Below are 27,490 nucleotides of genomic sequence, written 5' to 3'. Positions count from 1 at the left end.
GCTTATCTGAAATGGCTCACTGGAGCACACTGGCTAATCATGGGCCCAGCTCTGAGTGGGTTATGCTGCTGAATCCACTGAGCATAGGGATGTGTGTAGAGTCAACCATGCCAATGAGACACTCACTGAAGTGTAGCTTTGTTCCAGGACTGCTTTAGGAACAATAACTTGCTGCTTTTATGTGTCTTGGTTAGTTAAAGGACACCAGTGTCAGACACAGGAACTTTTTGTTTCTCTTACCTTGCCTATGTAGAGGTTTCCTGACAGTCATGGTTAGTACCTGCTACATGTAGGCAGTGAATAGTGGGCAAAAAATAGCCAGTCTCCTTTCCTTTAGGTCTGCAGGCATCCAGATTGCTTCATGTTCAGGAACTTGTTCTCACTCTGAACATAAGACATAAAAGAAGATGAGGAGCCAATTTGTGCATGTAGGGTGGTTGCTATGTGTTCTGTTTCACCTTTTTATAGACCTTTCATGTTCTCTTGTCTTTTTTTTTCCCTTCTAATTTTTTACTGCTTTTTCTTTCCAGATAGTTAGGGACATATCTTTGTAAGGTGGTATGTTGAGATTATATAAATGCCTGGCATCTCTCCATAGAGCATTCCTCTTTCTTCCCACTTCTCCATCAAGGCCAAAGTTCAATTTAAAAGACAAAAACTAAAAAGAAAAACCAAACCCGATGAGCATAGCATTAAAAAATGGGAGGGAAAGGTAAGGCCTTATTTCAGGGACATATTTTTGTCTTTTGAGAAGGAAGGAGGATTACAATTGTAGAAGCTCATTAGGGATTGATGTTGTTACTGGCCATTTATCACCAACATTGCTATTTCCAACAAGATTCTTGTGTCGATGGAAATGAATTTGGAGCTAAGATTCAGGTCAGACTTCGTTTGTGTTTAAGTGGATTATTCTCTTTTTGTTTGTATTCTATGAATAACTTTTGAAATGCAAATCTCTGTGGGTAGTTCCCAGATGAAAAATGCCATGAGTATTAACATATATGCCTGTGTGTATAACGTATTTAGGAGAGATTTTATTCTCTTGGAGGTTGTAAATTATTGAATGTGTTCGTAGAAGATACAGGCAGCTGTCATGAACGCCACCTCGTGGTCATTGCCTAAATTGCCGCTGTCATCTTAGTCAAGTGATGTTTACCTCTTGCTAAAACTACAAAGTACTTTGAAAACCACGTGAGTTTAGTATCTGTTGGTAGCAATTGCATTAGAGAGAGATTTTCATAAACTTGTGCACTTTAAGTTGTTCTAAAGCAGATTTTTCTTACCCAGTTAACATTAAGCAGACTTAGTAACGCTTAGAAGAGGCTCAGTCTTTCCTTAGCTACTAAAAAGAATAATCAGTCCAATAAAATGGATTTAAATATAGATAAGAAACAATATTAGAACCATTTTCAATAATCACCGTTTGTAAACATGTGCCTTACTGGAAATACATGATTTTAAATCCATTTGAAAGAAAGACATCATTCTTATATTTCTTAATACAGTTTCTGTCTTTTTTAGGTCATGAAGCAAAATGGATCTTCAGAGATATTAAACAAACTTTATGACACAGCAATGGACAAGCTAGAGGGTGTGAAGAAGGATTACGATGCCCTGAGGAAACGGTACAATGAGAAGATCGCAAGTCACAACACGGATCTGAGCCGCCTGGAACAGGCTGAGGAGGAGAACAGACGTCTTCAGAAACAGGTTGACATGTTAATGAAGCAAAGGGACACAGCAATACATTTTCAGCAGCAATACTCATCCTCTCTTAGAAGGTATGCTCAAGTTTTGTTGCCTTTCAGGTAGTCTGAATGCAGTAACAAATCTGATGTAGCATCTTAATTTCTCTGGGGTGTAATCACAAGTACTTCTGTCTATAGTGTACGTTACCTTGCTGTGATGAGTGAGCATGCATTTCTAGATAAGATCTCCTGGAAGGTCCTAGAAGATGTGCTGGGGATCTTGATTTGGACAAATGGGGCTTTTTCTTGAGAAAAGTGTTTTCCAGTTAGAGTTTTGGAATTGGGTGGGGAATTTCAACCACTGTTTAGCTCCTGTGAGAAGGGGATGTTCTGTCTTGCAAGTTATGTTTACTCTTAGCCATAGACTCACAAGTCCAATACAACCAAAGTTTTGTTAAACCTCAGACATACTGTTCCAAACAAAGTCCTCAATGAGTGGTGAGACCTGCAACATAAATATCTGTATTTAAATACAAAAACCAAGGCAGTAAGAGGATCTAATCTCTAAAAGGTGTTTAGCAAATGAAGATAGTTACCCCCTGTATTCGGCGCTGGTGAGGCCACACCTTGAGTGCTGCGTTCAGATTTGGGCCTCTCACTACAAGGAGGAAACTGAGGTGCTGGAGCTTGTACAGAGACAGGCACGAGAGCTGGTTCCTGTAAACCACAGATCCACCTAAACTGATGTAATAACTTAAGGATTTTTTTGTGCTTTATCCAGTATGCTTTGGGTCTGGACTTCTTTTTCACTTGTTTGCTTTTATAATAACCTTTATTTATCTTGTTTATACCATTTATTCATAACCAAAACCATATTTCTCTGGGTAACTGATTAAAAAAATTGGAGTGTTTCAGATGTAAGTACTTTCTGGAATATGGAACTTAAACTTGTAGTTTGAGTTTGAATGGGCCCTAAATTCCAGCACTAATTTTTGTAATTAATACCAAGTGTAAACACAGTCAAAATGGGTTTTAAAGAGAGCAGGAAGAGGAAGACTACAGTGATGGCCCAAGTTTCATTTTGAATTACTCTTTTGCTTTAAAAAGTACCAGAGAAGTGTTCAGACTCTTTTCTTGTCTCCATGATGTTATGTTGCCACAATAACACACGGCATATAAATGCCACCATGATTATTTAGTTGGTGAATAGTTTGTAGACTTGGTGAGAGTTCTGTTCAGTATTGGTTGCTCCTTACAAACTCTTGCTTACTGCTACTGACCCATCCAACCCTGCTCCTTACAACCCATTTGCAACAGTTGTTATAAATGGGCTTTCTCTACAGAAGGCATCTGTGAAAATGTGATCCAGCTGCCTGGATCCAGATTTGATTTCCTCCTTATGAGGCAGTGCAAGGTCAAGCAGGGCCAAGGTGTTTCAGTTGGAACTTTGCTTTCAGGTTTCCTCAATTATCACTATTTCATATGAATGGCCTTCTGTGTCAGAGACCTTCCATTCTCCCTCTAATCACTTCCCCATGCTTGTCTGGTGCTTGTTTGGTTTTTTTCCCCTTTTTTCCATCTTTACTGATGATACTTTTTTTGCTTGGCAAATATTGCCTTCAGTATTTTCTCCTCCCTTTCCCCTGTATCTTCCCAGCCTTGTCCTTCATTTGACCCCTAAATTGTTTGCACGTGTTCTGTGGGATCTCAAATGGTGATGAGGTGGTTTGGTCTCTTAGATTTCTGAGACATCCTTATACTTCTACAGTATATTCTTCTTACCTTCATGCTCACAGTTCCTGAAAGAAGAAAGAAATCCAGATTGTATTATATGTTAGGTGTTCAGTAGTGATCTCTCAAACTGAAGAGTTTCCCAAAAAGAGCAGAGTGGTGATATTGAAACTACCAGCAGATGCCTTGGAGGTAAAGCTCTGGCAATACTTTGAATACTCAGAAGCTCTCAAGGAGATACTTGAAATTGAACTTACAGTTCTCTCTCTGGAAAGGTCAGGCAACGTGCTGGATTAGACAAGGAATTGTGCTTTTAAACAGTGCAACAGTGTGTGTACATGAGAGAGAGAATGAAGTCTACCAGAGTTTTGTGGGCACCTGAAATTTGGATAAACCTAAAAGTCCATCAAATTAAGCACAGTTTTTCCATCAATGACCATCAATATAAATACAAAAGTTAGTACTTATAAATGAAATGAACCTCTTTAAGTCCATTTTTTGATTGTGCCATACTTTAGTAGGTTGTAGTGATAAAATACAGAAGCTTTTGTCTGTGTTAACCAGCCAAGAATGTTGAGATATTTTGTGTTTCAGTTTTTCTGGCTGGCCTACTGATGAGAGCAAGCAGTAAGGTTTTAATTACCTGGTTTTAGTTCCACTCTCTGCAACTTTACCATAAACACACATTTTTTTTCTTTTCCTCTAACCTATCCATTACCAGCCTTGGGGCATATTTGGGCATGTGGAAGTTGTTCTGTTTTTTTATGTGTTTGTTTCCCTTCTTCCCACATGCCTGAGATGATCAGAGGCCATAAATGAAGTTAAACATGTGCTGTTCATGTGACAATGTTTTGCATTCCTTTTAGAATAATTTGTTAGAAATGTGATTTGAAATAATTAAGCTCACCTTGAATTTTAATGTTTCAGTTCCTTAAAGAGATTGTGTGGTATTCCTGTAGGTTCACTGATATCCCTAAAGCAATAAATATTCTAACTTCCTTATTTTCAGCACTAAGAAGTCCTTTGCTGTTGTGTTTTACCAATGGATACACTTGGTTATCCAGCCAAATCCTTAATGGATGAAAAAGGAAAATGAGGAACAATTATCTTACTGACATTTCTGCTTGTTTTTAGATTTGAATCAGTACAGCAGGAACTAAGCAATGCCACAGCACAAAACAAAGAGTTGCAAAGAGAGATGGAGCGATTACAGTCAGAGGTGACAAGGTTCAAAACAATGCAGCTGAAAGCAACAAAAGATGCAGAAAAATACAAGGAAGAAAGGGATTCAGTTTTCAATGAATACCGCCTCATAATGAGTGAGAGAGATCAAGTAATCAAAGAGGTAGATAAGCTTCAAACAGAGCTGGAGCTTGCAGAGTCCAAGCTGAAGAACACTTCTTCTGAGAAGCGGGTGGCTAGTGAAGAGATGGAAGCTTTACGACAGGTACTAACCTATTGTTTCAATGGAGAAGGGAAATGAGTGTACATTGTTGATGCTAGAATGAGAAATGTATGGCTGATCAGTGGAAAATAGGGATGCACTGCAAAGGGGAAATCCTGTGCTGATGTCTTCCCATAGCAGTCCGTTCTACCATCTATTTATTCAACTTCCACGTTTGAATAGAGTAGAAAAACTTGCTATTCACTTCTGTCCTGCTGCTGATAAATGCTTCCTTGACTGCATTTGTCTTCTGTGCCTTCTCAAGTAATGCCCTCTGTAACATGAGACTGAATATTCAGTATTTATAACTTCTAACCTCTACAGGAAGCACTGGATAGTGTCAACCATGACTTAAGATGGTACATGGTAAAGTGGTCTCAAATATTTATGCAAAGCCTTTGCTGACCTGCCTGTTCTTACTCATTTGCCTTCCTTCTGCCTTGAAGCTAAAGAGGACATTTTGAAGATGTTTTCACTGGAATTCAGGCGTGCCTTAGCATGTGAAACCAGAACTGTCTATTTTTCAGCAATATATTCTTCAAAAGCTTATGTCACAGCCATGTTAGAACGATGCTGTTAAGATGTCCAAACCCATTTGCTGCTCGGTTTCATTTCAGCTGACATGCATTCCTTTGACCCTTTGGTTTACAAATACTTTATTTAGCATCAAGTAGATACAAGGAAATATATTCCATTGCCTGTGCATCTCAGTTTACTTTTTTTTCACAGATTTACATCTGAACAAAATGCCCTTTATAAAATAAAGTTAAGGTGTGGGGCTTTTTAAAATGATCCACATGGTGTCTCTCAACAATGGTGCTGAGAGAGCTTTTAAAAGTAACTAACACCTGCTTTTAAGAATTCATAGTTTTCAATCCTGTGTATTTGTCAGCTGAGTAATTTAGTTTCTTCAGTGAGTGAGGTTTTAATACATGTTTAATACCTATTCTATTTTCATCAAACCATTAAGCCAATAGAGATATCTGTCGATTTCAGTGGAATCAGCATAGCTGATAAACTAGTGGCAAGAGCCACAATTAGTCTTTCTGCTCCAGTTTTGTATTTATGTCATTGTGGATGTATGAGTTATTTGCTGAAGTGCTTTAAGGGCAGGAAACAAAAATTTTAGGTATATGCATACTTCCTCTGTTTGAATAAGAATCAGAAGGAGCCTAGCACTGGTGATTGGTGGGCACAGACAGACGTTTTCTTCACCCTTGGAACTAGCCCATCAGAAAGCAGAAATAACTGCTTTATGATGTAGTAAAAGGTGTGAAACAGCAATACTGTGAGTTTCCTTTCATTTCTTTCCCTTTCTTCTGTCTGTGAGCAGTTATGTTGCTGTGTCATATAACTCTGGCTCACTGCAGCTGCATTCAGTGTGTAAGGGAATTTCTAGTTCTGGCCAGGCAGATGTTTGAAAGGTTGAAGCCATTTATTGATCAGGTGATACATTCACTTGAAATAGCATCCTAAAAGATGCCTCTACTTAAGTAAGATTAATTTTGTCAGTGAATAGCTGGTCTGGTGCTTGCCAAAGTCTAACTTAATGGCCTTTGCTTTCCTTGTGATATATAGCAGCTTTAAGTGCGTTATTAACATAATGCCCACTGACTGGTTGAACAGCACTGAATCCATTGAGGTCATTTTAAATGTGATTTCCTCCCTGAAGCCTATGTTTGCTTGTGTACATTTGTGTCCCAAAGAAATGCAAAACCTACTGAAATAGAGAAGAGGTTGATTTTTTTAAGCTTTTCATCATGAGCAGTTCTGGCTGAGTTCAGTCAGTCACCTTCCTAGTTAGATATTTAAGCTTTATTGGCCACACATATGCAAGCATAATGAGTTCATTTACATCCAAAATGTACTAATTGTCTGACATTTATAGAGAGCAGGAGAAATCTCAGGATTTTGCACTGTGGAGACTTTTATATTAAGTTGCTATCAATTTGTCCACTCAAAACTTGGAATTAGATGTTCCACATTTCCTCCTCTGCCTGCACTAGTGGTGATTTTGTTTGGCATAATCTTTTGCTCCAGCAAATACTTCAACTGTCATGTTTCATCTCTGTTGTAGTCAGCTTTCTCCTCTGTTTAGCATGCCTCTAGTGGTTTATCTTGATCTTATCCATATTGCACTACAGTCAGATGTGAGAACTGCCTTCAAACATAAGAATTCTTCACAAATTCAGAATCACTCTTGAAACGAAGCCACTGTAATGTTTCCAAGCAGAAGCTGTTCTAGGCATCACCAAATGGCACATTGCCCTGTGCTGACACGTTATAATTTTGTGCAAATGTCACAGGAAAAAGAGGTGAAATATTACTACTGACCACTGGAGACAATGGTTACTTTTATTCAGATAATGTATATCAAGCAGACTGGAACAAACTATGGCAATTTGGATGTTTTCCCAATTACCTTAAAATACTGTAAGTTCTCATTTAATGAAGGGCTTGCTGAGAACTTTCCCTGTGTCTTGATGCTTGGTGGCTTGTATCTCAGCTGCATGTGGGAAAAGAGTTCATATTTTTGTGTGAGGTTCAGACTCACATTTGAATGCACGTTGTATACAGAACATCATTAATCTGTGCAAAACATTTCCAGTACTAAAACTTGTCTGCATCAGCAGATAGCTCAGGGATTTCTTTCTTCAGAGATACTGAGCAAGAGAGCTCGCACTGATTTGGAAAAAGCTTGAGTACTCTGGCAATTGATGTTCAGTGATGTGTTTAAAGTTTACAGAGTGAGTCATTACTTCTAGTGCCTGCTTGTTACTCGGCAGCAAAAATATCTCGTGTAATATTGTTGCAGAACTGTGTTAACAACCCAACTGTCCTTAATTAGGTGCCATATCTCAAAATCAGTTATGTTAGTCTACAAAATGCAATTGTCATCCATGCTTTAAGTCATCTTATTCCTCGAAAACTGCAGAGGAAAATAGAATGAAAGTCAGGTTATGACATGGTATCTTTTCATCCTTAAGTTCTTGTACCCTTTTCTTCTTTTGCTTTAGAGATGCCATCTGTTTCTAGTAATCTTTTTTTGAGATGTAAACATCAGTAGATCCCAGCTAGGAGTGCCTATATGTACAAAGAATTCTTTGTAGCCGTTGGGTGAATGCTTCTAGAGAACTGGACTGTCTAAAAATACAGTGTCATGAAATTCAACTGTTTCAATGCGTCATTCTTCCAACAGGAGGTCTAGTTTAAACAACTTTAAAAGGTCAGATTGTGTTTTAGAGCTACATTTGCCATAACTTTGTTATTATGATGCAGTTGAATTGTATATTTAAAAAGTTGTACTGCCATTCTGCTTTCTGGCATACTGTGGTTTACTCTTTTGAGCATCCTGTAGTTTGCGAATTGGTATCTTACTTAATTGTTCCTTTGAAAGTTATGAGGAAGCTGTAAGATATGTAAAGCCTTTTTTAAAACATCAAGGCTGACTGCTTAATAATCTTGCCTCATTTAGGTTTCTCAAAATTTGAGTGCTCCTAGGTTCTTGCTGACTTTTGACATAGCACCCAAGGTTTGATATCTTTAGTATCACATGTAGTACTCTTTGCTAGTTCTTACTTGTATGTAATGTGAGCACAGTCATGTCCTGCTGTCATTTTTCAGAATGTTAGTGGTAAACTTTCTAGGCTTTGAAGGTGTCACTGTGTATCCAATTGGAAAGATGAGCTGTTTCCTTCTATACTTAACCTGCTGCCAATGGATCTTGTTTTAGGAACTAAATTCAGCTCTAGTGGAAAGAGATCGAGCAATTTGTGAGAGGAATGAGTTGCTGGAAAAATACTGTCATGAAGTAAAAGACAAAGCTGAGGCCCAGAAGGAACTTGACCAAGCTTGCAAGGATATAGAGACAGTGAAGGAAGAAAGAGATGTTGCCAGGAAAGAGAGAACAGAAGCTATCATCCAGAGGGACCATCTACTAAGGGAATATTATCAAGCCCGTCAGGTATTGCAAGTCTTCATAGATGCCTTTTTCTTTCTTAGCTTCAATTCAATAATTTCCAAGAGATTAGCTAAAGATCTGTGCACACAGGGTGTCTTCCCCCTTTTTCCTGAGTCACTCATTTGTTTAATTAGTGTTATTTATATTCTTGACATTAACCACACACATGGCCTATGGCCTTCAGTGCTCATGATGTACTGTTGTAGTTGGCTTGTATGTATTGTGCTGCAAGCTTGGAGTATTCTCTCTGTAGTTTTCTACTCTTGTCATCATCTCTCTTGTTCAAAACAGAGAATGTTAGAATAAGTTAAGAATTAATTACTTCTTAAATGATCTAAACCAAGAAACAATGAAACAAAAGGTTTTGGGGATTCCATTGCTCCACTTTGGAGCTAAGGGACCTCGTTGTAAACCCTGTTGTCCCAGGGTAAATAACAGACGTGAATGGAGGAAATCTGCCTTTTAACTGCTTATAATAGCATATCTGAGTTCTGAAGGTCCTTTAAGTTTTTAAGTAGAAGCATGGAATCTCTGAAATGAAAAATGTGCACTGATGTTATTGTGAAGTGAGGATTATTATTCATGTAGATTGCATTTGCATAGATTTGTGTGCTGCTGGATGAAATATATTACAGCAATTTTCAACCTCCTTTCTCCTCAAAGTTGTTGTTAAGATAAGAGAACGCTTTTAATGGAAACATGAGCATTGAGTACATCAGGCAACACACATACAGGAAAAGTTGTTTGTGCATACTTACCTAAAAATGGTGCTTAAAATGTGTTTCTTGATTCCTAGATCCAAGACTCTGCTACCCTTGACATAGAAAGAGCAAATAAAGAAATCGAAATGCTTCGGAAACAATATGAGGCCATGTCACAGGAACTAAAGGAAGCTGTCCAGGAAGCAGAAGTAGCCAAGTGTAGGAGAGATTGGGCCTTTCAAGAACGGGATAAGATTGTTGCAGAAAGGGAAAGTATACGGTAAGCCAAGGGTGGATCTTTGTAACGCTGTGTGCAGTCAGTGCAACTCTTGGGCTTGCTGCAGTCTGATATCACTGTCTTCAACTTCTGCATTAGCTGTCACAGGGTGATTTTGTTTAAAAATGTTGAGGGCACCTTACAAGATGCCTTGCTTTGTCTGTGCTTTTGCACCCATAGCATGTTTCCAGTAAATACCATAAAGCCTAATAGCATAAAAACAGCAAATGATGCCTTCTTTTAGGCAGACTAGACCTCATCCTTCTGCAACTACCATCTGCAAGTAATTCTTTGCCTGTAGAGACACTTTGCAAAAAGTACCGAATGTGTTTTCTACTAAACCTATGGAAGGAACTAAGGTCAAATAATCATTTATTTTTTTCCTACCAAAGAAGATAAATAGAAGTAAAGTTTTGAAAGTGAAGAAAGTTTCTGTTAACTTTTCTGTAAGGCCTGGCATGTGGATCTTTTTCTTCCTTACATGTGTTGTTTTTTCCTTTGGAGATCTTTTGAAACTGCTTCTTATTGTGCATTAACTATAGAATACGGTAAAGCTACTCCATTACTTTGATAGGGTTTTAAGTAACTAAATTGAAAACCTCTTTGCTTTCAAAGGACTTTGTGTGACAACTTAAGGAGGGAGAGAGACCGGGCAGTGAGCGACTTGGCTGAAGCGCTTCGCAATCTGGATGATATGAGGAAGCAGAAAAATGATGCTGTTCGGGAACTGAAGGAACTCAAGTGTGTTTGAGAAATGATCAAACTGCACTGAATTTCATGATTAAAAACTTGGTTTGTTTGTTGTGTTTGCAAGTGAACCCACATATAGCTATGAGCAGCAAGTATTCATGATACTGCATGTGAAAACATTGCCTATACTTTTAGCTGTCATAGTTAACATTTTAAGAATTATCTTATTAATGAGACACATATTCTAGGCTTTGTACACTTAAGCAGTATGGAATTCTTTCACTGAAGTTAGTCACTGTCATTATATTCCCAACTGTCACTCCCAACTGTATTCTTACTAGTTAATGAATGCAAGGAAGATGTGCATCGTTCATCAGCTCTATTGAAAGAGATTTTGCTATTGATACTTGTCCTGAGCATACTGATGGACCTTGTCTGAGGATAAATTAAATGCAGCATGGGAAATCACAGAATCACAGAATGGTAGGGGTTGGAAGGGACCTTTAGAGATCATCTAGTGCAACCCCTCTGCAGAAGCAGGTTCACCTAGATCAGGTCACATAGGAACATGTCCAGGTGGGTCTTGAAGACCTCCAAGAAAGGAGACTCCACAACCCCTCTGGGTAGCCTCCCTCACCCTCACAGTGAAATAGTTTTTTCTTATGTTTAAGTGGAACTTTTTGAAATGATAGAAACCCAGTTCTACACTTCACTTATGGAAAAATAATGCAAAAATATAAGACTGTGTCAGGACTATATGTCGAAAAGAAAAACCAATTCGATAGCAATTAAAGCATATTGAAAGGTGGAAGCATTTTTGGCACAGATTGGATTTTATATTATTATCTCATAATAATAGTGTATTAGTTTGTTGAAAAGGGTTATCTGTGTCCATAAATGATCATTTTCTTTGCCTAGGGAGAAGATGGAAAACCAGTTGGAAAAGGAGGCCAGATTCCGTCAACTGATGGCCCATAGTTCCCACGACTCAGCCATAGACACAGATTCTCTGGAATGGGAAACAGAAGTGGTAGAATTCGAGAAAGACAGAGTAAGTCAAAACCACAAATAGCATTGTCTTATCTGTTGAGTAGCTTTGAAGTCAATTATAACATATTGATACTAGGGATGAATAAAACCATCTCGAATCTGTGGCTTCTTTAGTTGTTTATTTTTGTTGTGTGAAGAACCACACACACAAATGCAGCAAGTGCAGTAACACCTAGACAGTAGTTGGTAAAACCAAGATGTTAAGACACAAGCTTTGTATTTTTCTTGGTATCATAGAATCAAAGAAGGTAGGGATTGGAAGGGACCTTTAGAGATCATCTAGTCCACTCCCCCTGCAGAAGCAGGTTCACCTAGATCAGGTCACATAGGATACATATCCATAAAAAGATTCTCCATCTGATGTTACAGAGTACCCAGGTCCATATACTATAAAATGTGGTTTAAGATATACATTTATTGTTCTTAAAGTTAGTGATTCATTGCAGAAATGGTAGTGCTAAGGTGAAACTTAAGGTATGACAGAAACAGAGCTATCAGAGAGCCCAGTCCTCTACTCTGACATGCAATGTTGCTTACAGTGTATGCATAAAATAGTCAAGCTTTTACATTTAAGTTATCTCTACTTTTGCTCAAATTCAGTGGTTAGGAATTTTAAAGTAACAAAAGTATTTATTCATGATGAACATACAGTTTAGGACAACATTACCCTTCAGCTTAAAAATCCAAGATGAAAGGAAATGCTCATCTCTCTTGCTTGTCTGTAGAGGAAATTAAATCTCTTTTCCATTTGGGCATATTGAGTAAAGTTTTTATATTTAGCTTTCCAGGCAACATTTACATCCTTTCATTATCTTAGTAGTACTTTTCTCCATTTAATTTTATTTTTCTTCATTGTAGTCCAGCATTTCTCCATTATAGTCCAGCATTTTTCTGTCATTGCTTTATATGCAAGTCTTGTATACTGTTGTATTTGAATTTTTTGGCTAGCACATCACATATTTTGCCAATAGTAGTTTTTTTGACTGCTTAGAACACACAGGTGGTCTCCCAGACTGTGTTTCATTTATTACAGCTTCTGCATATACCAACATTTCTTACTCATTCCATAATGACAAAGTGTGTGATTTAATGCTATCAAAGTAAATCTCTTTTATTCCACTGCAATATTTGGAATCATCTTTTTTTATGCTTTCCCAATCTGTGTTGTGATGGTGCATCCCAATGAAATCACTAAGACCTTCCTTTTTGACACTAAAAACTGTTACTACACTTTCAAATACATAGATGGAAAGGACCACTGTCTGTACATTATTTCTGGGATAACAATTCTCCTTTCACTGTGCTTTTTCATCTCTTTTGACCAGCTCCTTTATCATCAGGTTTTGTGCATTGCCATCTTCTCCATTGTAACTGATAACTTTGGTTTTCTGTTGTCTGTGAAGTCAGTTAGCAAGTCTAGCATTTGCTTACTTGTGGTAAACAACATTGCAGCCTGATGAATTTTCCATTCACGTGCAGTTATTTAGTTCTTCTTTACTTCAGAAATGTTTGCATGACTGAGATCAAATGATGTAGACTTTCTGACTTGAATACACATTGCCCTTTCCCAGCCATAAAGGTTGCACTTGCTGCTGTCAACTTACACTAATAATATTTGCCAACCTTGCTTAGGTACAAGGGAAGGTCCTTGCTGACCTACCAGTGTTTGAATTCTAGGATGGAGGTTAGAGTTGAATATATTGAGATCCTTTTGCTTTAGCTTCACCTGCCTGTGTGAGCTCTTGCCCTACATAATCACTCATCTGAAAACTCTTCTGATTTAAAGGGAAGTAGTCATAGAATCATAGAGTCATAGTTGGAAAAGACTTTTAAGATCATCAAGTCCAATCATTAACCTCACACTGCCAAGCCCATCACTAAACTAAACCAGAACATGTCCCTCAGTACTTCATCTACATGTTCCTGGGGAACATGTCCTTGTTCTCTCATTACACAGAATGATGGGGGTTGCATGGGATCTCTAGAGCTCATCCAGCCCAGTCCCCTGATAGAGGAGGTTCCCCTTGATCAGGGAGCACAGGAATGTGACCAGGCAGGTTTGGAAACCTACAGAGAAAGAGCCTCCACAACCTCTCTGGGCAGCCTGTGCCACATCCAGCATCGGACCTTAAAACAAATGATACATGTCTGAATGCGCTTTCTCACATGCTGTTCTGCTTTTCTATCCCTCTTCGGTGAAGCTCCCTTTTTGCATTATTCCAACCTTAATTTGAGAGAGAAGGATCATTCTAATGCCAGAGGATGCCTAATAACTAATGGAATTGGAACCTTATATATTCAAATACATAATCTAAACAACTTGCCTAGAACAGGTATCCTGTAAGTGCATAGTATAAACGTGCAGAAATGCCTCTTGCTAGCAGACAGCAGCACAGTGGTTGTTAGTGCAGTTGAATCACTTGTTACTAATATTTATTAGGATGATATGGACTTGAAAGCACTTGGTTTTGATGTGGCAGAAGGAGTGAATGAACCATACCTCCCTGGAGACTGTGGGATCTTCGTTACCAAAGTAGACAAAGGAAGTATTGCTGATGGCCGGTTAAGGTAAGGTTTGACTTTGGAATAGAAAGCTAACTATGAGCATACTCTAAATTGTCTTCAGTTTTTCCCATTTGCTTGAAGTTCTTTTTTTATCAGTGGTCAGGTGTATATTATTAATGTTGGCTGGGATATCATGCAGAGAGGACCAAAGCCTAAAAGCATGACAGAAATTAAACACCATTTGACTCATCCCTTAAAACTCACCGGGACTTGAAGTGTTCTTTTGTTTCTCTGGGTCTCACCTGCTCCATTTATTATCTCCTCAGGCTTGGATCTACTTACTGAAATTTTGGGAAGGACATGAGGGTGAGCTGTTGGGGGAAAGCAAAGGGAGAGTAAAGTAGAGCAATTTGAAACCTGCTCCCGTTCTTAGTGTCCATGGAAGGTGTTTAATGACTCTCTTCTGTCAAAGAGTTGCTTTTAAATACAAAGTAGTCATCAGTGATTGGAGAATATATTTTTGCCAGTGAAGTGCAGACTAGAGGTCCTTGTTTTCATTTAGCTGCTGCTTAACACTTATTCAGGAATGGAGAACTCCAGATAGTTAAAAATGTAGTTTATTGAGATCAGTTCTGTTGCATCCCTTCTCATCAATGTTATTCACGTGCTGCATCCAGTATGCTTGTAACACTGACCCGCTTCTTTCTACCCATCTACCAGAGTGAATGATTGGCTGCTGAAGATAAATGACGTGGATCTTACAAATAAGGATAAAAAGCAAGTTATAAAAGCTGTTCTAAATGGAGGAGGTGTTATTAACATGGTGGTTCGAAGAAGGAAGTCCTTAGGTGGGCGAGTGGTAACGCCTCTTCACATCAATGTTTCTGGGCACAAAGGTAATGGCTATAAAGGATATGTAAATGATATGTGTTTGTTCAGTCAAAAAGAGCTCGACATAAAGATACATGTCCTGAGCCCCTGCTCAAATCCAACTTAAACTTTCTTCCTGCTAGATAGGGGTATTCATTAGTTGTGTTTAGCAAAATAAGAATGTTGGTATTGGTGATAACTTTATTCTGTAAGTAGAGTTTTTCTTTCTTGTTCTTATGTGAGATTCGAGCCTTTTTTTAATACTTAGTTAGCTGCTTGTCTGGAGTGTTACTGGGATTCTAAACAAGGCTGTTAAACTCACCAGTAACCCCAGCTTTGGATGATTGACATAAAATGATGGAATATCCACAATCATCACTTCCCCTACTGTGTTCTTATTTCTTTAAAGGGTTTTCAGAAGTTGAAATTCAATTGATTTGGTAGTTATATTTCTTTCTCACTGAGGCAGATCAGACATGCTGTTGGAGCAAAGTATTTGAATTGCAGGAGTAAATTCCTTTGTGTTTTTTGGGTGTATTTCAGATAGTGGGGTCAGTCTAGAAAATGGAGTGTTTGTTGCTGCTGTTGTGCCCGGAAGCCCTGCTGCCAAAGAGGGTTCCCTTACTGTGGGAGACAGAATAATTGCTGTAAGTCTTAATGCATTCTTGGGTTTTATTTTGTATTTATTTTAAAGTGTTACTCTTGATGCTACTCTTTAAGATCCCAAACTTTCCAATTTTTTTACTTCTACTGTATTAGGCCCTCAGTTTGCAGAAGACATCCCTTGGGTGGATGAAAGGTTGCTTGTCTTTGAAATTGTGTTATCACAGATGCCATCCTTCTGGGGGAAGAAAGTTTTTTCCCCTCTCTATATGTGTGTGTGTCCTTCTGGGGGAGGTGAGGAAGATTTTCCTCCTGTGTGTGTGTGTTTTGCCTTACCTGTGAAAAGGAAGGTGATTGCCGTTGATGTGCAAATGCAGAGGCTGATGTTAGTGAAAGGAGTCCTGTTATTACACTGTATCTCTACTAAGAGCAGCAAACATTAGGTTTGCTTTTTAGGAGAGAATGGAAAAAGACAGGACAAGGTCAACCAGACTCCAGTTGTATATACATGTAGAAGCAGTGTTTTGCTTGTCTCAGAGATGCTACTTGAAGATGCTCCCCACTTGCTACCTTTGATTTACGGGTGTCTGTTGTGGTTCTTTTGTGTGTAGATCAATGGCATTGCACTAGATAATAAGTCACTTACTGAATGTGAAGCTTTGCTACGGAACTGTAGGGATTCCCTTACCCTGTCACTCATGAAGGTGAGTAGGAGGAGATAAATTTGCATAATTTTTTTGAACTTGGAATTCTTTCTATTGTTGAGGGAAAAGTGTACAAAAAAACCCCAATATATATCATTAGGGGAAAGTATGTGCTAAAAACTAAGACCATCTGGATGCATTTCATGGGTGGTACACTCACTCAACTGTTCTTTCCAAAGGAAGACTTTTGTGGCATCTGGTAGGAAATGAAACTTCTTTATTGTTCTTACTCCTTTCCCATTTGTTTGCTGGTCACATTAAATGATTCCTGGCACCATTTCGTGGTTTCAGCTTCAGAGCTGCAGCAGTTTTGTACGTGAAAGATAAACTTGCCTGTTGACTACAGAAAGATTTGCTTTTAGTCAGGAGGGGTTTGTGCAGGAAAATCAACTGTGACTGTCAGGAGGACTAAGTGTAAGGCTTTCTTTTGCAGAGTTATTGCTATAAAACCATTATTCTGCTTTGCTTACTGAGTTTACTGAGCACAATCCCACTGTGCTGGGCCTATCACATGGGCTTCTGTGAGTCATAATTCCAGCTCGAGAGATTTTAGCTGATGTTCTGTGCTTTGAGCCTGTAATATTTTATTAAACCTTTCCCAGCAGTAGCTATCTAGTTTCTATATTTAAGTATTAGTAAATCAAGGAGGCTACAGTATGCCTGATACTAAGCAGAAATCAGCCATAACCATATGATGATCATGTGTTGTTTTTTGTTTCAGGTGTTTCCTCAGAGTTCATCTTGGAGTGGTCAAAATATATTTGAAAATCTGAAGGATTCAGAAAAAATATCGAACTGTAGGGTTCATGCACCAGAGATACAAACCCAAAATAAAAGAAACCTGAAACTCAACAGCTCAACCCAGACTGACATTTTCAATCCGGACATCATGGATGGCAAGAAGGAGCAGAGCGATCAGGGCAGCAGTTCATTTTGTGATCACAAACCTTTCCCTAATAAGACATTACGAGTAGACTCTCACAGGAACACGGTGCACAGTTGCCACAGCAATTCAGAGCACAGTCTCAGCTCCTTCAGCCCGGAGACATACGGGGACCGAGGCTATGGAGCCGTTGGCTTGGACAACAGGAGGTTGCCTTATGAACCTACAGGAGCTGACTGTATGATGGTTGAGACCCCCTTTGACAAAGGGCACGGAACTAAGAATAGCGGTGGGACCTGGCCAAAAGTCATGGTTAATATCTCATCGACGGAAACGGAGAAGTTCTCTGTGTACAAAAAACCAAAACAAAGGAAGTCCATCTTTGACCCTGATACTTTCAAAAGGCCACCAACTCCTCCCAAACTGGAATACCTTTCCCCTAATCAGGTGACAGGCCATTCACCTCAGCCATCAAAAGCTGAAGTCACTTCGACTCCTCCAACTCCTCCTAAGAGAAGTGACTCTATCAAATTTAAACACAAGCAGCAGGCAAGCTCTGCATCAGAGTCTACAGTAACAACTGGCTCACCTCCCCCCAGCCCAGCCACTGCCCAAGCTCCCGCTGCGTTGGCACTTAAACAGGACTCTGCGGCTCTGAAGGGGCGCAGCAGGAACGCTGGGCATTATTATCGGGAGGAGGGAATTGACTGCACCCATCTCCCTTCGAGGAAATCCTGTGAAGACGACATTGGCTTTCAAAGAGTTGAAGAGCCAGAGATTAAAAGGCCGAGGCCAAAATCAGCTCCTGCTCTGAGGCATAAAATGACCCCAATGCCCATTCCTAACCCTGCGCTTCAGGTAGAAGCTCGGTGCATTTAGGCACAAACCTAGAAACTTAAAAGTGTGTTTTGAATGTGGTTTTGAGTGTCCAGTTAAATACCAGAACAGGAGATGTGTATGCCTTCCCAAAATCCTGACCAAACTACCCCAGACTCAATTGGCACTTTGCAGTATGACAGAGTACAAAAGCAGTTCATGGAGTTGCAGTATTGAACAGGAGGTGGTGGCACCACATCTTGGGTTTTAATGCTGCTTGTTAGAAGATCTGTGCTTTTGTATGTTTTGGACAACCAGGGAAAAAGAGAAGTAAATAACAGTGCAAAGGGGCAGCTTTAGAAAGGCTGGAAAGTAGGGCCTCCTGAGTTGTGCAAAAGTCAGGTTGGTTGCCCAGCTCCCTATACAAATTAATAGAGAAAGGTGTAGCATTCATAATGTTGGTTTTTGTGTCTTGCTACATGTCTGAATAGTTGTCTAAAGCTAATCTGAAATTCATAGGATGTTAGAGACACACTGCACAGTAGAGATGGCCTGTTGATGAGAATATGATTTAATAATATGGTTCAAAATGAGAGTGTAATTTATCTTGCCAGAATAGGTAGAACAACAATTGTATGCAGCGTAGGGAGAAGACCCTATTTAGGTGACTTTGTTTTGTCAAGTGGCATAATCAACAATGTAGTTTCAAGTCCACCACCTTATATTTGCTCAGGTGGCAGATAGAGATTGTCAGATAGCAGATACTATGTGTGTATCCACTGTTAGGTATTCACTATGCTACACTTGTGCTGCACAAACCTGCTAGCTGCTATGAAGAAAATTGACTTTACCCCAGACAAAACCAGCACAGAAAGTTATGTAAAACACAAGAGCTTAATTTTGTAGATGGAATCAGCAGATTTATTCTGAGCTATTGTGAACAGGTCTGAAGAGCTGTATGGTCAGGCTTTTCTGTCGAGACCTGCACTGCAAGAAGTGAAGGCAGGCATATTCTAATATCTTTTAGCACAACAAAATCAAGATCAAACTGTTGAACACATTTGAACATGGGGGATGTGCTTTACATGGAATATCAAGTTGACTTGTTAGCACTAATACCTTTGTTGTAGTGCATTGTTGTAAGCATGTACACTGCCCTGGGTGTAATTATAGTAATGTTTCTGTAGCAAGTGAAGTTTCCAGCTGTCATAGGGACACATGTAGGTGGGGACAAGTGTAAGAAATTTGTTAGCTGGAACAGAGGGGGTGTTTTTGGCACTCATTATGTTAGAGACCAGAATGGATCACAGAATCCCAGAGTGATGGGGGTTGGAAGGGACCTCTAGAGCTCATCCAGCCCAGCCCTCTGCTAAAGCAGGTTCCCCTGGCTCAGGGGGCACAGGAACATGTCCAGGTGGAGTTGGAAACCTCCAGAGAAGGAGCCTCCACACCCTCCCTGGGCAGCCTGGGCCAGGGCTCCCTCACTTCAGCACCAAAGAAGCTTCTCCTCCCAGCTTGTGCCCTCTGCTGGACTCCTTCCAGAAGTTCTTTGTCTCTCTTGAACTGAAGAGCCCAAAACTAGACACAAAGCACAGATGAGGACATACTATGATTGGTTCCATATAGTGCCCAAGGGATACTGCAGGCATCGTATAGCTTTGTAAGAGGTCAAAAAGAAAATTGTATGGTAGAGCTATCAAGTAATAATTTGGGGGATTTGAGGTTAGTTGATGTGTGTTATACAGGACTAAATTAGGACTGAGTTCTGTGATCTTTTGTCTTTGTGCATTGCATTTACATCAGGTTGTGCTTACACTCAGGAATCCACACAATACATGTACGCAACATACAGTGTAGTTTGTAGCCTTGTTGGGTGTTAGGAATTTCCTTCGTTGTGTCTATACACAGTTTGAGTATTTAGATTAGTTCATAAACTTAAGTGAACTTTCATCCTTAAGTAGTAGATGGTACAATTACTAATACATTCATGACAGTGATTGAGTATTGCTTCTGAGAAGCTACCTCTGCACTTTTTCTGCTCTCATGTTAAAATACTGCTATGATAAAACTGTAAGTACCTTCTGAGTAATTCTTTTTCACTTATTACATACTTCGATCTCACGTTGTACTTCAATCTCAGGGGTTGGACTAGATAATCCCTAAAGGTCCCTTCCAACCCCTACCATCCTAGGATTCTATGTTTTGTGTTGTACATTTCAAGTGTGTAAACTCTGTGTTGCCAAGCCCTGCTCTTGCATCTCTCTAGCACCACTGTCAGTGTCTGAGTTATTCTTACGTTTCTTAATTCACCAGTGTCTACTTGTTACGTACAGAACAGAAGTTGTGATGGTTCCAAAACCTGAATTGCTCTGCTCAAGGGAGGTTACTCCACACATATCTGAAAATACAGGCTTAGAGGAAAGTGCTTTGTGGTTTGTTAGCCAGCTCTTCTCCAGGAAACTGTTACGGTAGTGACTGAAAGAACAGTTGAAATGTCCAGTGAAAGCATGGTTTTAAAGGAGAAATGGAACTACATATTATGTGTTTTTTCAGTTGTAAACATTTGCCTAAAAAGATTACAAATTAGTCAAGAGGAATAATGGAGCAGGATGGACAAAGAAGGACGGGAAGAGAAATAGCATCATGGAAAGATAAAGGTGTAACAAGTGCTGTGATGGCAAGCACGTTCTATGACAGACAGTAGAAACAGTGAAATTGCTTACTGCCCACAAAGCTTGGCTATTTTATTTTTTCCTTTTGAATCTCCAGTTTCCTGTAATGAAATTTGTGTGGTTTTGTAGGTGCAGAAGTACGCTCCAGCTAGTGAGGAGCATCTGTCCCCAGAGCTACAGGAATGGGCACCGTATTCACCGAAGCGCTCTGCAAGGCACAGTGATGGCTTTGTACCTGCTGCCTTATATACTGGTGGCATGTCAGCAGGTGAGTGACAGAACTCCTGGCTACTTTCTGGGAATGCCCCAAGGAGTTTGTCCATGTTAGACAATATTGACGATTAGTTGTGGTAAGTGCAGAACAAACATGACTCTCAAAACATCTGCTTTGGAACTGTAAAGAAGTGAAAGGTCTTTAAGAACCCGAAGGATTTGTGTTTCATTTGAGCTTTAGCTGCTTAACTTCTCAAATACTTCCAAGGAAGAAGATCTGGTGTTCAATGAGTGCAACATATTAAGCCTATTGGAAATCAAATACTCTGAGTATCTCAAATTGAGTACCCAAACTGGTTGTAATCTTAGTCTGAATTAAAGATTAAATGCCAGTGTTAGAGATACTAAGCTGCTGAAGAGGGAACTCAGAAGCAGCTCACACAGAAATCAATGTAATGAGAATAGAAAACAGTTCACATGCTGAGTTGATCACATGCACAGTTGTTGGTATTGAAGTTCACGTTAGCAGATTTAAAACTGGCACTGATTAAATGGAGCTAATTAGGGTATTGTGCACTAATTGCTCTGAAGCAGTCGAGAAGCATTTGGTAAACTTCTTGCCACATGGATTACTCAGCCCTCAGTGTAGTTACCTTCAGCAGTTGCATATGAAACTTGGTTTTCAAATCAAGACAATACTGATTTTTTTTTGAGGTTACCCTCAGTCTTTTGGAAAATCCCACCCTCCTGCAGGCTCTAGGAAGTATGGAAGGCTTTCTTCTTACTGGGGACCATGAAGGAGGTGGTGACTTTTGTATCTGGAACAATGGAAAACTTCAAACCCTGTTGTCCCCATCAGTTTTCAGAATGTAAAAATGTGCTTAGGAGTAGCTCAGAGCAGAGAAGCTTTTGTTGTTTTTTTGATTTATTTTAATCTTTCCTCTCTCTCTCTTTCAATAATAATAGAAAAAGTGTTAAAAGGTGTTATTTCTAATTAAAAGCTTTATCTTACCATGATATCTTTGCATAATAAGCCAATCAAGTCAAAACTACTATTAGTCAATATGATTGCATGTCTTGAAACATGAACAAGTTTTTGCTAACGTATTCTGTGCTACCAACTAAGGGGAAATTGATATGGTAGACTTTGGTTCAGTACTGAAGGATGAGTGTATTTGAAAGAAGAGCTTGAGTAGTAAGTTTCATAAATAAATATGGAGATACTGTAATTTAAAGTCGTAGTGATGAGTCTTTGAGGCAACAGAACAGGAACAAAGACCATTTTAACTAAAATCAGTTCAAGTACCAACTAAAAATTCCTGTTTTTGTCAGGTGACTAATCAGAGAAAGAAATGCAGGTTGTTGTTGCTGGATAAAAAAGTTTAATACTTGAAAACAGAGAAAATTGTTTCATTACCAATGCATATTAAAAAGATATACTGTGATTGGCTTCATGTTTGGTAATATAATCTACTTCATTACTGAGTCATTACAAACTTCCAAACCAGAGTTGAAATATGCACATACTGATAAAAAGATGTCACATGGCACTTAATAATCTAATCTTCTGCTAGTCATTTATGCTAATAGATACAAGCTCATACATGCAAATACATAATTATATACATATTTAAATAGATTTCAAGTCTGCAGTTTATATGCTAATAATGTTGGTAAGAAGATGTTTTTATCATCTCGAGCAGGTACAGTACCAAGAAGCTTAGCACCGTGCCCAGCAGTAACTGCTGTCATGAGAAATCCCATCTACACTGCCTGGAGCCATAGAGTTCACACTAGCAACTGCCCATCAGTCGCCAGCCAAATATGCCACCAGCATCTGCATCCCAGGTGACTGCAAGCTTTTATCTCCTTACATTTTATTTTCAGGAGGATGAAGTTTTTTCTGCTAGTTGTTTTACATGGTACAGCATGAAGCATGCTGCTGTTGTGTGTTATTGTGGTGCAGGAGTTATTGTGTAGGAGTGCCAGTTGCTTTCATGGCTTTCAGTACCTGATGGATTAGTTTTCCTTCTGCTCCCCTGGCTGAAACTGACAAAAGACGTTTAGGGTTTTTTAATGAACTAATCTCTCATGTGTTTTCTTGTCCTTGTCAAAAAAATAAAGCCTTTCCCTTTTTTCTCTCACTTTAGGCACTTTTTCCTCTGACTCCTTATAATTCACAAAACAATGGGATAGTTGGGAAGTGGGAGGGAGAGGAGCATTCATTTTTTTCTGTAACACAGGCATAATAACAATTTTTCATTGGCCAGTTTGCTGTTTGTTGAGGTGCTTTGCCCAGTTCTAACTGTTGCCTTATTCTCCTTTTGATGTAGTTCCCAGCACCAAGGTCGCCTAAGTTTGGACCTAAGTCATAAACACTCCAATGACTACTCTGAAAATTCACGTACAAGAGCATCTCATGGCTCAAATTCATTACCATCCAGTGCAAGACTTGGTAACTAGCTTTTCTGATTTGTTTCCTGTGGGACTCCTTTATATTGGAGACGGAGAATAAATGGAAAATTCTTGAAGTACATGTGTTATGGGCTTGTCAGAGCTGGCAAAGCCTGAAAGCTTCTGTTCCTTGGCTTCATTGTGTGGCTTTATGTTCCCTGGAAGTAGCTGTGTTTAATTCATTCTTTATGATCTCTTTAAAATGCTGTGTCTGAGTGATTCTCCCTTCTGTGCCTGTTACTCTTTGAAAGTACCCTTATAAAGATGGGAAGCCCTGCCTGAGTATGTTTGAGGTTCAGTGAGGGAGAGACCCCAGAACAGAAAGTCGATGGCCTAATGTAAACTGTATTGCTGGAAGATAAGTGACACTTAATGTTTACTTGATGAACATGTGAGATTGTTTCTGCCTGTTGTAGTAATACTAAAGCAGATGCATGTTTTGGAGCAATGACATTTTAATGTTTAAGAACTTAAAAAACCTCAAATAAGACAATAACTTATTTTGTGCATGTTTGTGTTCCTGTGCTCCATCAAAGATTGACAGTTGCACGTGAATAGACCACAGCAGCTTTGTAACCACAGCAAAAAAATGACATAAGAGTTTGCAACCAGGTCCAAAAAAATGTGTATTGATCCAAGCAGAATGTAATCAGGCTATTTAAAATGGACTTTTGGAAAGTCTGATGGACTCAGTGTGCAGAGATGTTAGATTCTCACTCAGGTTTAAAGTGAAGTTTGATTTCATTGAAAAATATTCAAGAATGAACAGCATATACTTCAAGTATATGTATCATGATATATACTACAAGTACATACAGTGTAGCTGCATTCTGCTGTCATTATACTGACTGTGTAATCAAGACAATTTACTGGCTATATGATAGACATGAGGATAATCCTCAAGGCTTGGGCATAAATTCCGAGGCTGTTTTAGTGCTCCCTGAAGCAGCAGAATCAAAAAGTACTTTTTTTGTTCAATGTAGTTGCTTTGACTTTTGTCATTGTAATGTTTTCTTGTTGTAAAAATAGGTTCTTCGAGTAACTTGCAATACAGAACAGAACGAATTAAGATCCCTTTAACACCAAGATATCCAAGGTCCATGATGGGCTCTGACAGAGGTGAATTGTTTCATAACTCATTTCAGTTGTGCTATTTTCACTATTACTAATCCAAAGCCTTTGCAGCTGCCAGATCAGGTTGTACCAAGTCATAATTATGATGGTTTCATTAAGGTAAAAAGATATGCATTTTGCCACAGAAAGATTCAAACAAGAATCTTTCTATTCAGAGGTGATTTTTGTGTTAGTTGACTCTAAAATGTGGAAAAAATGTACAAAAAAGTAAGAATAAGCATTTCAATGTGTTTTTACAGCTGTAGTTTTCTTCTAGAATGATGTCATAACAGTTTTAACAGTGAGATGAGCTGCATTATTCTTGTGTTTGATTGGTTTATCCTGCACATTATTGCTTTCCTTTTTTTAAATGCAGTGAAAATATTGTAGTACTTGACTCAAAATTGCTTGGTGGGGGATATTTGAAGAGGTGATACAAATACCAGTTGGAGTACTGGAGAGCTGTAGAATTTGGAGCTTGATGACAGCAAATGGCAACTCCTTGCTGCCATTGTTGCTCAGATGTTCTGTAGTTACATGCAGTAACTCTCCTAACTGGACAAATACACTTCTTGCAAACAGCTTTGATTTGTGGTTAGTAACTTGAGATTTGTTTTCTGAGAGGTACCTGTCAAGGCACTTGTTCAGCAAATTACTCAGGAAAGATACAACCAGGGAAGAGACACAAGCAAAGTCACGTCGTGCTTGTTTGGAATGGCAGAGCTTTCCTGTTTCTGTGTGTGATTCATGCTGGGGTTTTGTTGGTGTTTTCACATGTTTCATAACGTATCTCCCACCAAAAGGCAAGAGTTGTACATAAGTATTTTATTTGAAGAGAGACCTATGTATTAAATTTTTGGTTTAATTCTCCTTTCTTTTCTTTTTTTTCTTAAACTTCACATTTCTAAGTGTTTTCAGGCCAGTGATGTAGCTTGTCTGTAACCTTGCTGGGTATGGCAGTAGTTGTATGCACACTTACAGAGGCCAGATTTGACATACAGTTATTAAGGACAGTAAGTTTATACTCTCTGAAATTAGTTACCTGGTCTCCCTAAGCTTCTTATGTACTTAATAAGAGTGCTAATGAACAGTGGGTCCTCTTTATTGATGTATATGATGCCTTTCACTATGTCAGTGTAGATCTCCAGACTATGACAGATGTGGAATGCTAAAACCCAGCTGTTGATTTTTCCCTAGGCTCTTTGTCACACTCAGAATGTAGCAGTCCCAGCTTGATAACTCCTCCACAGTCACCTCTTAACTTGGAAACATCTTCCTTCGCCAGCAGCCAGTCTCAGAACTCCCTTTCTACGTTACCTAGGATTTCCATTAGCCCAGTATCTATTGGAGAACGTAGGAAAGATAGGTAAGATCCCCATGTTATTTGCTTCTAATATAAATGTGTGTGAGAAAACTTTGTACTTTTGTTTAATGGGCTGAGTTGAATTTAAATGGTTTAATTTCAAAGTTGCAAAGGTACATCTCAGCTCTTGTTACTCGATTCTTCTGTTTTCTTTATGAAGTATATCTGGGATCTTTGTGTGGTTTTCCTTCAAAACTGAAGAGTAGATTCTTGAGCTTAGAGAAGGAAGGAATTGCATAAGGGTTTTACTTTTTCCATGCCACACCAAAGAAGAGCAGTCTAAAATGGAATACACTTCTTAGCTGAAATACCTCAGATGCTTTTGTTTCTAAGAGTCTTGTTCTTGTACTCTGAAAACTAAATAAAATGACCTAGTAACGTCTGACAGCTGAATATCAGGTGCCTTAGCATTGTAGAATATGTGCTTTAACCACTGTCCCTTGATTCAATTTAGCCAGATAACATGAAAAATGGAGGGCATAACCGTGCCAGAGTGTATCCATGTGTACAGCTGCACTTTTACTACTGTGACTGATCTCTTTGGCAGTACCTGGACTGCTGCTGGCAATAGCATTAAGCATATGTGTAGCTGCTTGCAGAATTTGAGTCTGATACAATACCTTTGTTAAACACATGAGCTTTGTCTTTTAATGACTTTCAATATCTCATGGTGAATATTTTCAAGGTACATTGCTAATGGTATCAGTCTTGGACCTCTGGTTTTGTTTTATAACTGACTGTAGAGAAAAGCTCACATGAATTCAAAGCATTGAATAGTGAGACACAAATCTGAATTGGGTTTTTATTTGCTGTAAGACAGCTGAATGCCATTCTGGCAGTGTAAAGGGGCTATGATGTGTTGGAATACACATATGATGTGTTGGAATGCATTTATGTGGACTTCCAGACCCTTCGTATTGCTTGATTTATGTAAAAGGACTGACCATAAAAAATGTGACTGATAAAGTAATAGCGATATTCTGTACTCTGAGATTTCTGTTAGTAATACAAAGTTGTGCCTAAAATGCTAAATGAAACTTCTGTCTGGCTTAAATAATCAATAGCTAAGAGATTGTAGTAACTCCAGAGTGTATATTGTGTACAAAGGACAACGTCGCTTAGAGAGTGGAAAGAGGTTTTTGTGAACTTCCATTCTTTCTTACTTCAGTGTGACTTTTGTACTATGTGTACTCAACTTGTGTTCTCATGTAAATGTTCCTCCAACTGTCACTTGCAAATTCAAAGTCAGAATTTCTTTTCTCTTTCATGTGACTAATGATGTATAGTGTTCAACTGGAAAAGCTAGGCTTTTGGTACCCCTTAACTTTGTATCTCTGAGCACAGGATATGTCTTCTGATCTCTGGGAAATGACATTATTTCTCTTAATGTTGATCAGAGAATCAAAGTACAGTCACGTTCCAGCCCCTTCCAGCCCAAATACACACACTTTTTGCTGTGTGTATTATAAACTGTAGTCTGAATTGACTGGCATCCTGAGATATGATCCTGTGCTTTTTATATGGTTTTGATTCTTTCTTATCCAATCTAAAAGAAACCCAAACAAAACACATTTTAAAATACATAAAGTAGATGGAAAAGCAGAAAGGTACAATTAAAAAAGTTCAGAGAGGTGTAACTTTAGTTATCAATGAGATGTAGTATGCCTTGAGAAATTTTGTCACGTTAAGAAGCTTTGGATAACATCATGGTTTACATGCTCATAAGCTCTTATGCCTCTACTGCAGAAGGCT

The 27,490-nt window shown here is 38.9% G+C and overlaps 1 protein-coding gene across 1 annotated transcript in view; it reads left to right on the top strand.

Annotated features, from left to right (window-relative positions):
- Positions 1-27,490, top strand: part of DLG5 (discs large MAGUK scaffold protein 5) — a 103,551-nt gene that overhangs the window by 62,343 nt on the left and 13,718 nt on the right. Inside the window, exons 6-21 of the mRNA XM_062001618.1 lie at positions 1,522-1,781; positions 4,554-4,866; positions 8,597-8,827; positions 9,621-9,805; positions 10,418-10,543; positions 11,411-11,543; positions 13,983-14,110; positions 14,768-14,943; positions 15,461-15,564; positions 16,132-16,224; positions 16,946-17,965; positions 20,725-20,863; positions 22,512-22,656; positions 23,142-23,263; positions 24,292-24,381; positions 25,573-25,741. Of these exons, the coding sequence (XP_061857602.1) occupies positions 1,522-1,781; positions 4,554-4,866; positions 8,597-8,827; positions 9,621-9,805; positions 10,418-10,543; positions 11,411-11,543; positions 13,983-14,110; positions 14,768-14,943; positions 15,461-15,564; positions 16,132-16,224; positions 16,946-17,965; positions 20,725-20,863; positions 22,512-22,656; positions 23,142-23,263; positions 24,292-24,381; positions 25,573-25,741 (3,434 nt within the window). The remainder of the gene's footprint in view (positions 1-1,521; positions 1,782-4,553; positions 4,867-8,596; positions 8,828-9,620; positions 9,806-10,417; positions 10,544-11,410; positions 11,544-13,982; positions 14,111-14,767; positions 14,944-15,460; positions 15,565-16,131; positions 16,225-16,945; positions 17,966-20,724; positions 20,864-22,511; positions 22,657-23,141; positions 23,264-24,291; positions 24,382-25,572; positions 25,742-27,490) is intronic.

Source organism: Colius striatus, chromosome 8, assembly GCF_028858725.1.
Source record: "Colius striatus isolate bColStr4 chromosome 8, bColStr4.1.hap1, whole genome shotgun sequence".
Lineage (NCBI taxonomy): Eukaryota > Metazoa > Chordata > Aves > Coliiformes > Coliidae > Colius > Colius striatus.
This window is presented reverse-complemented; position numbering and strand designations above follow the sequence as displayed.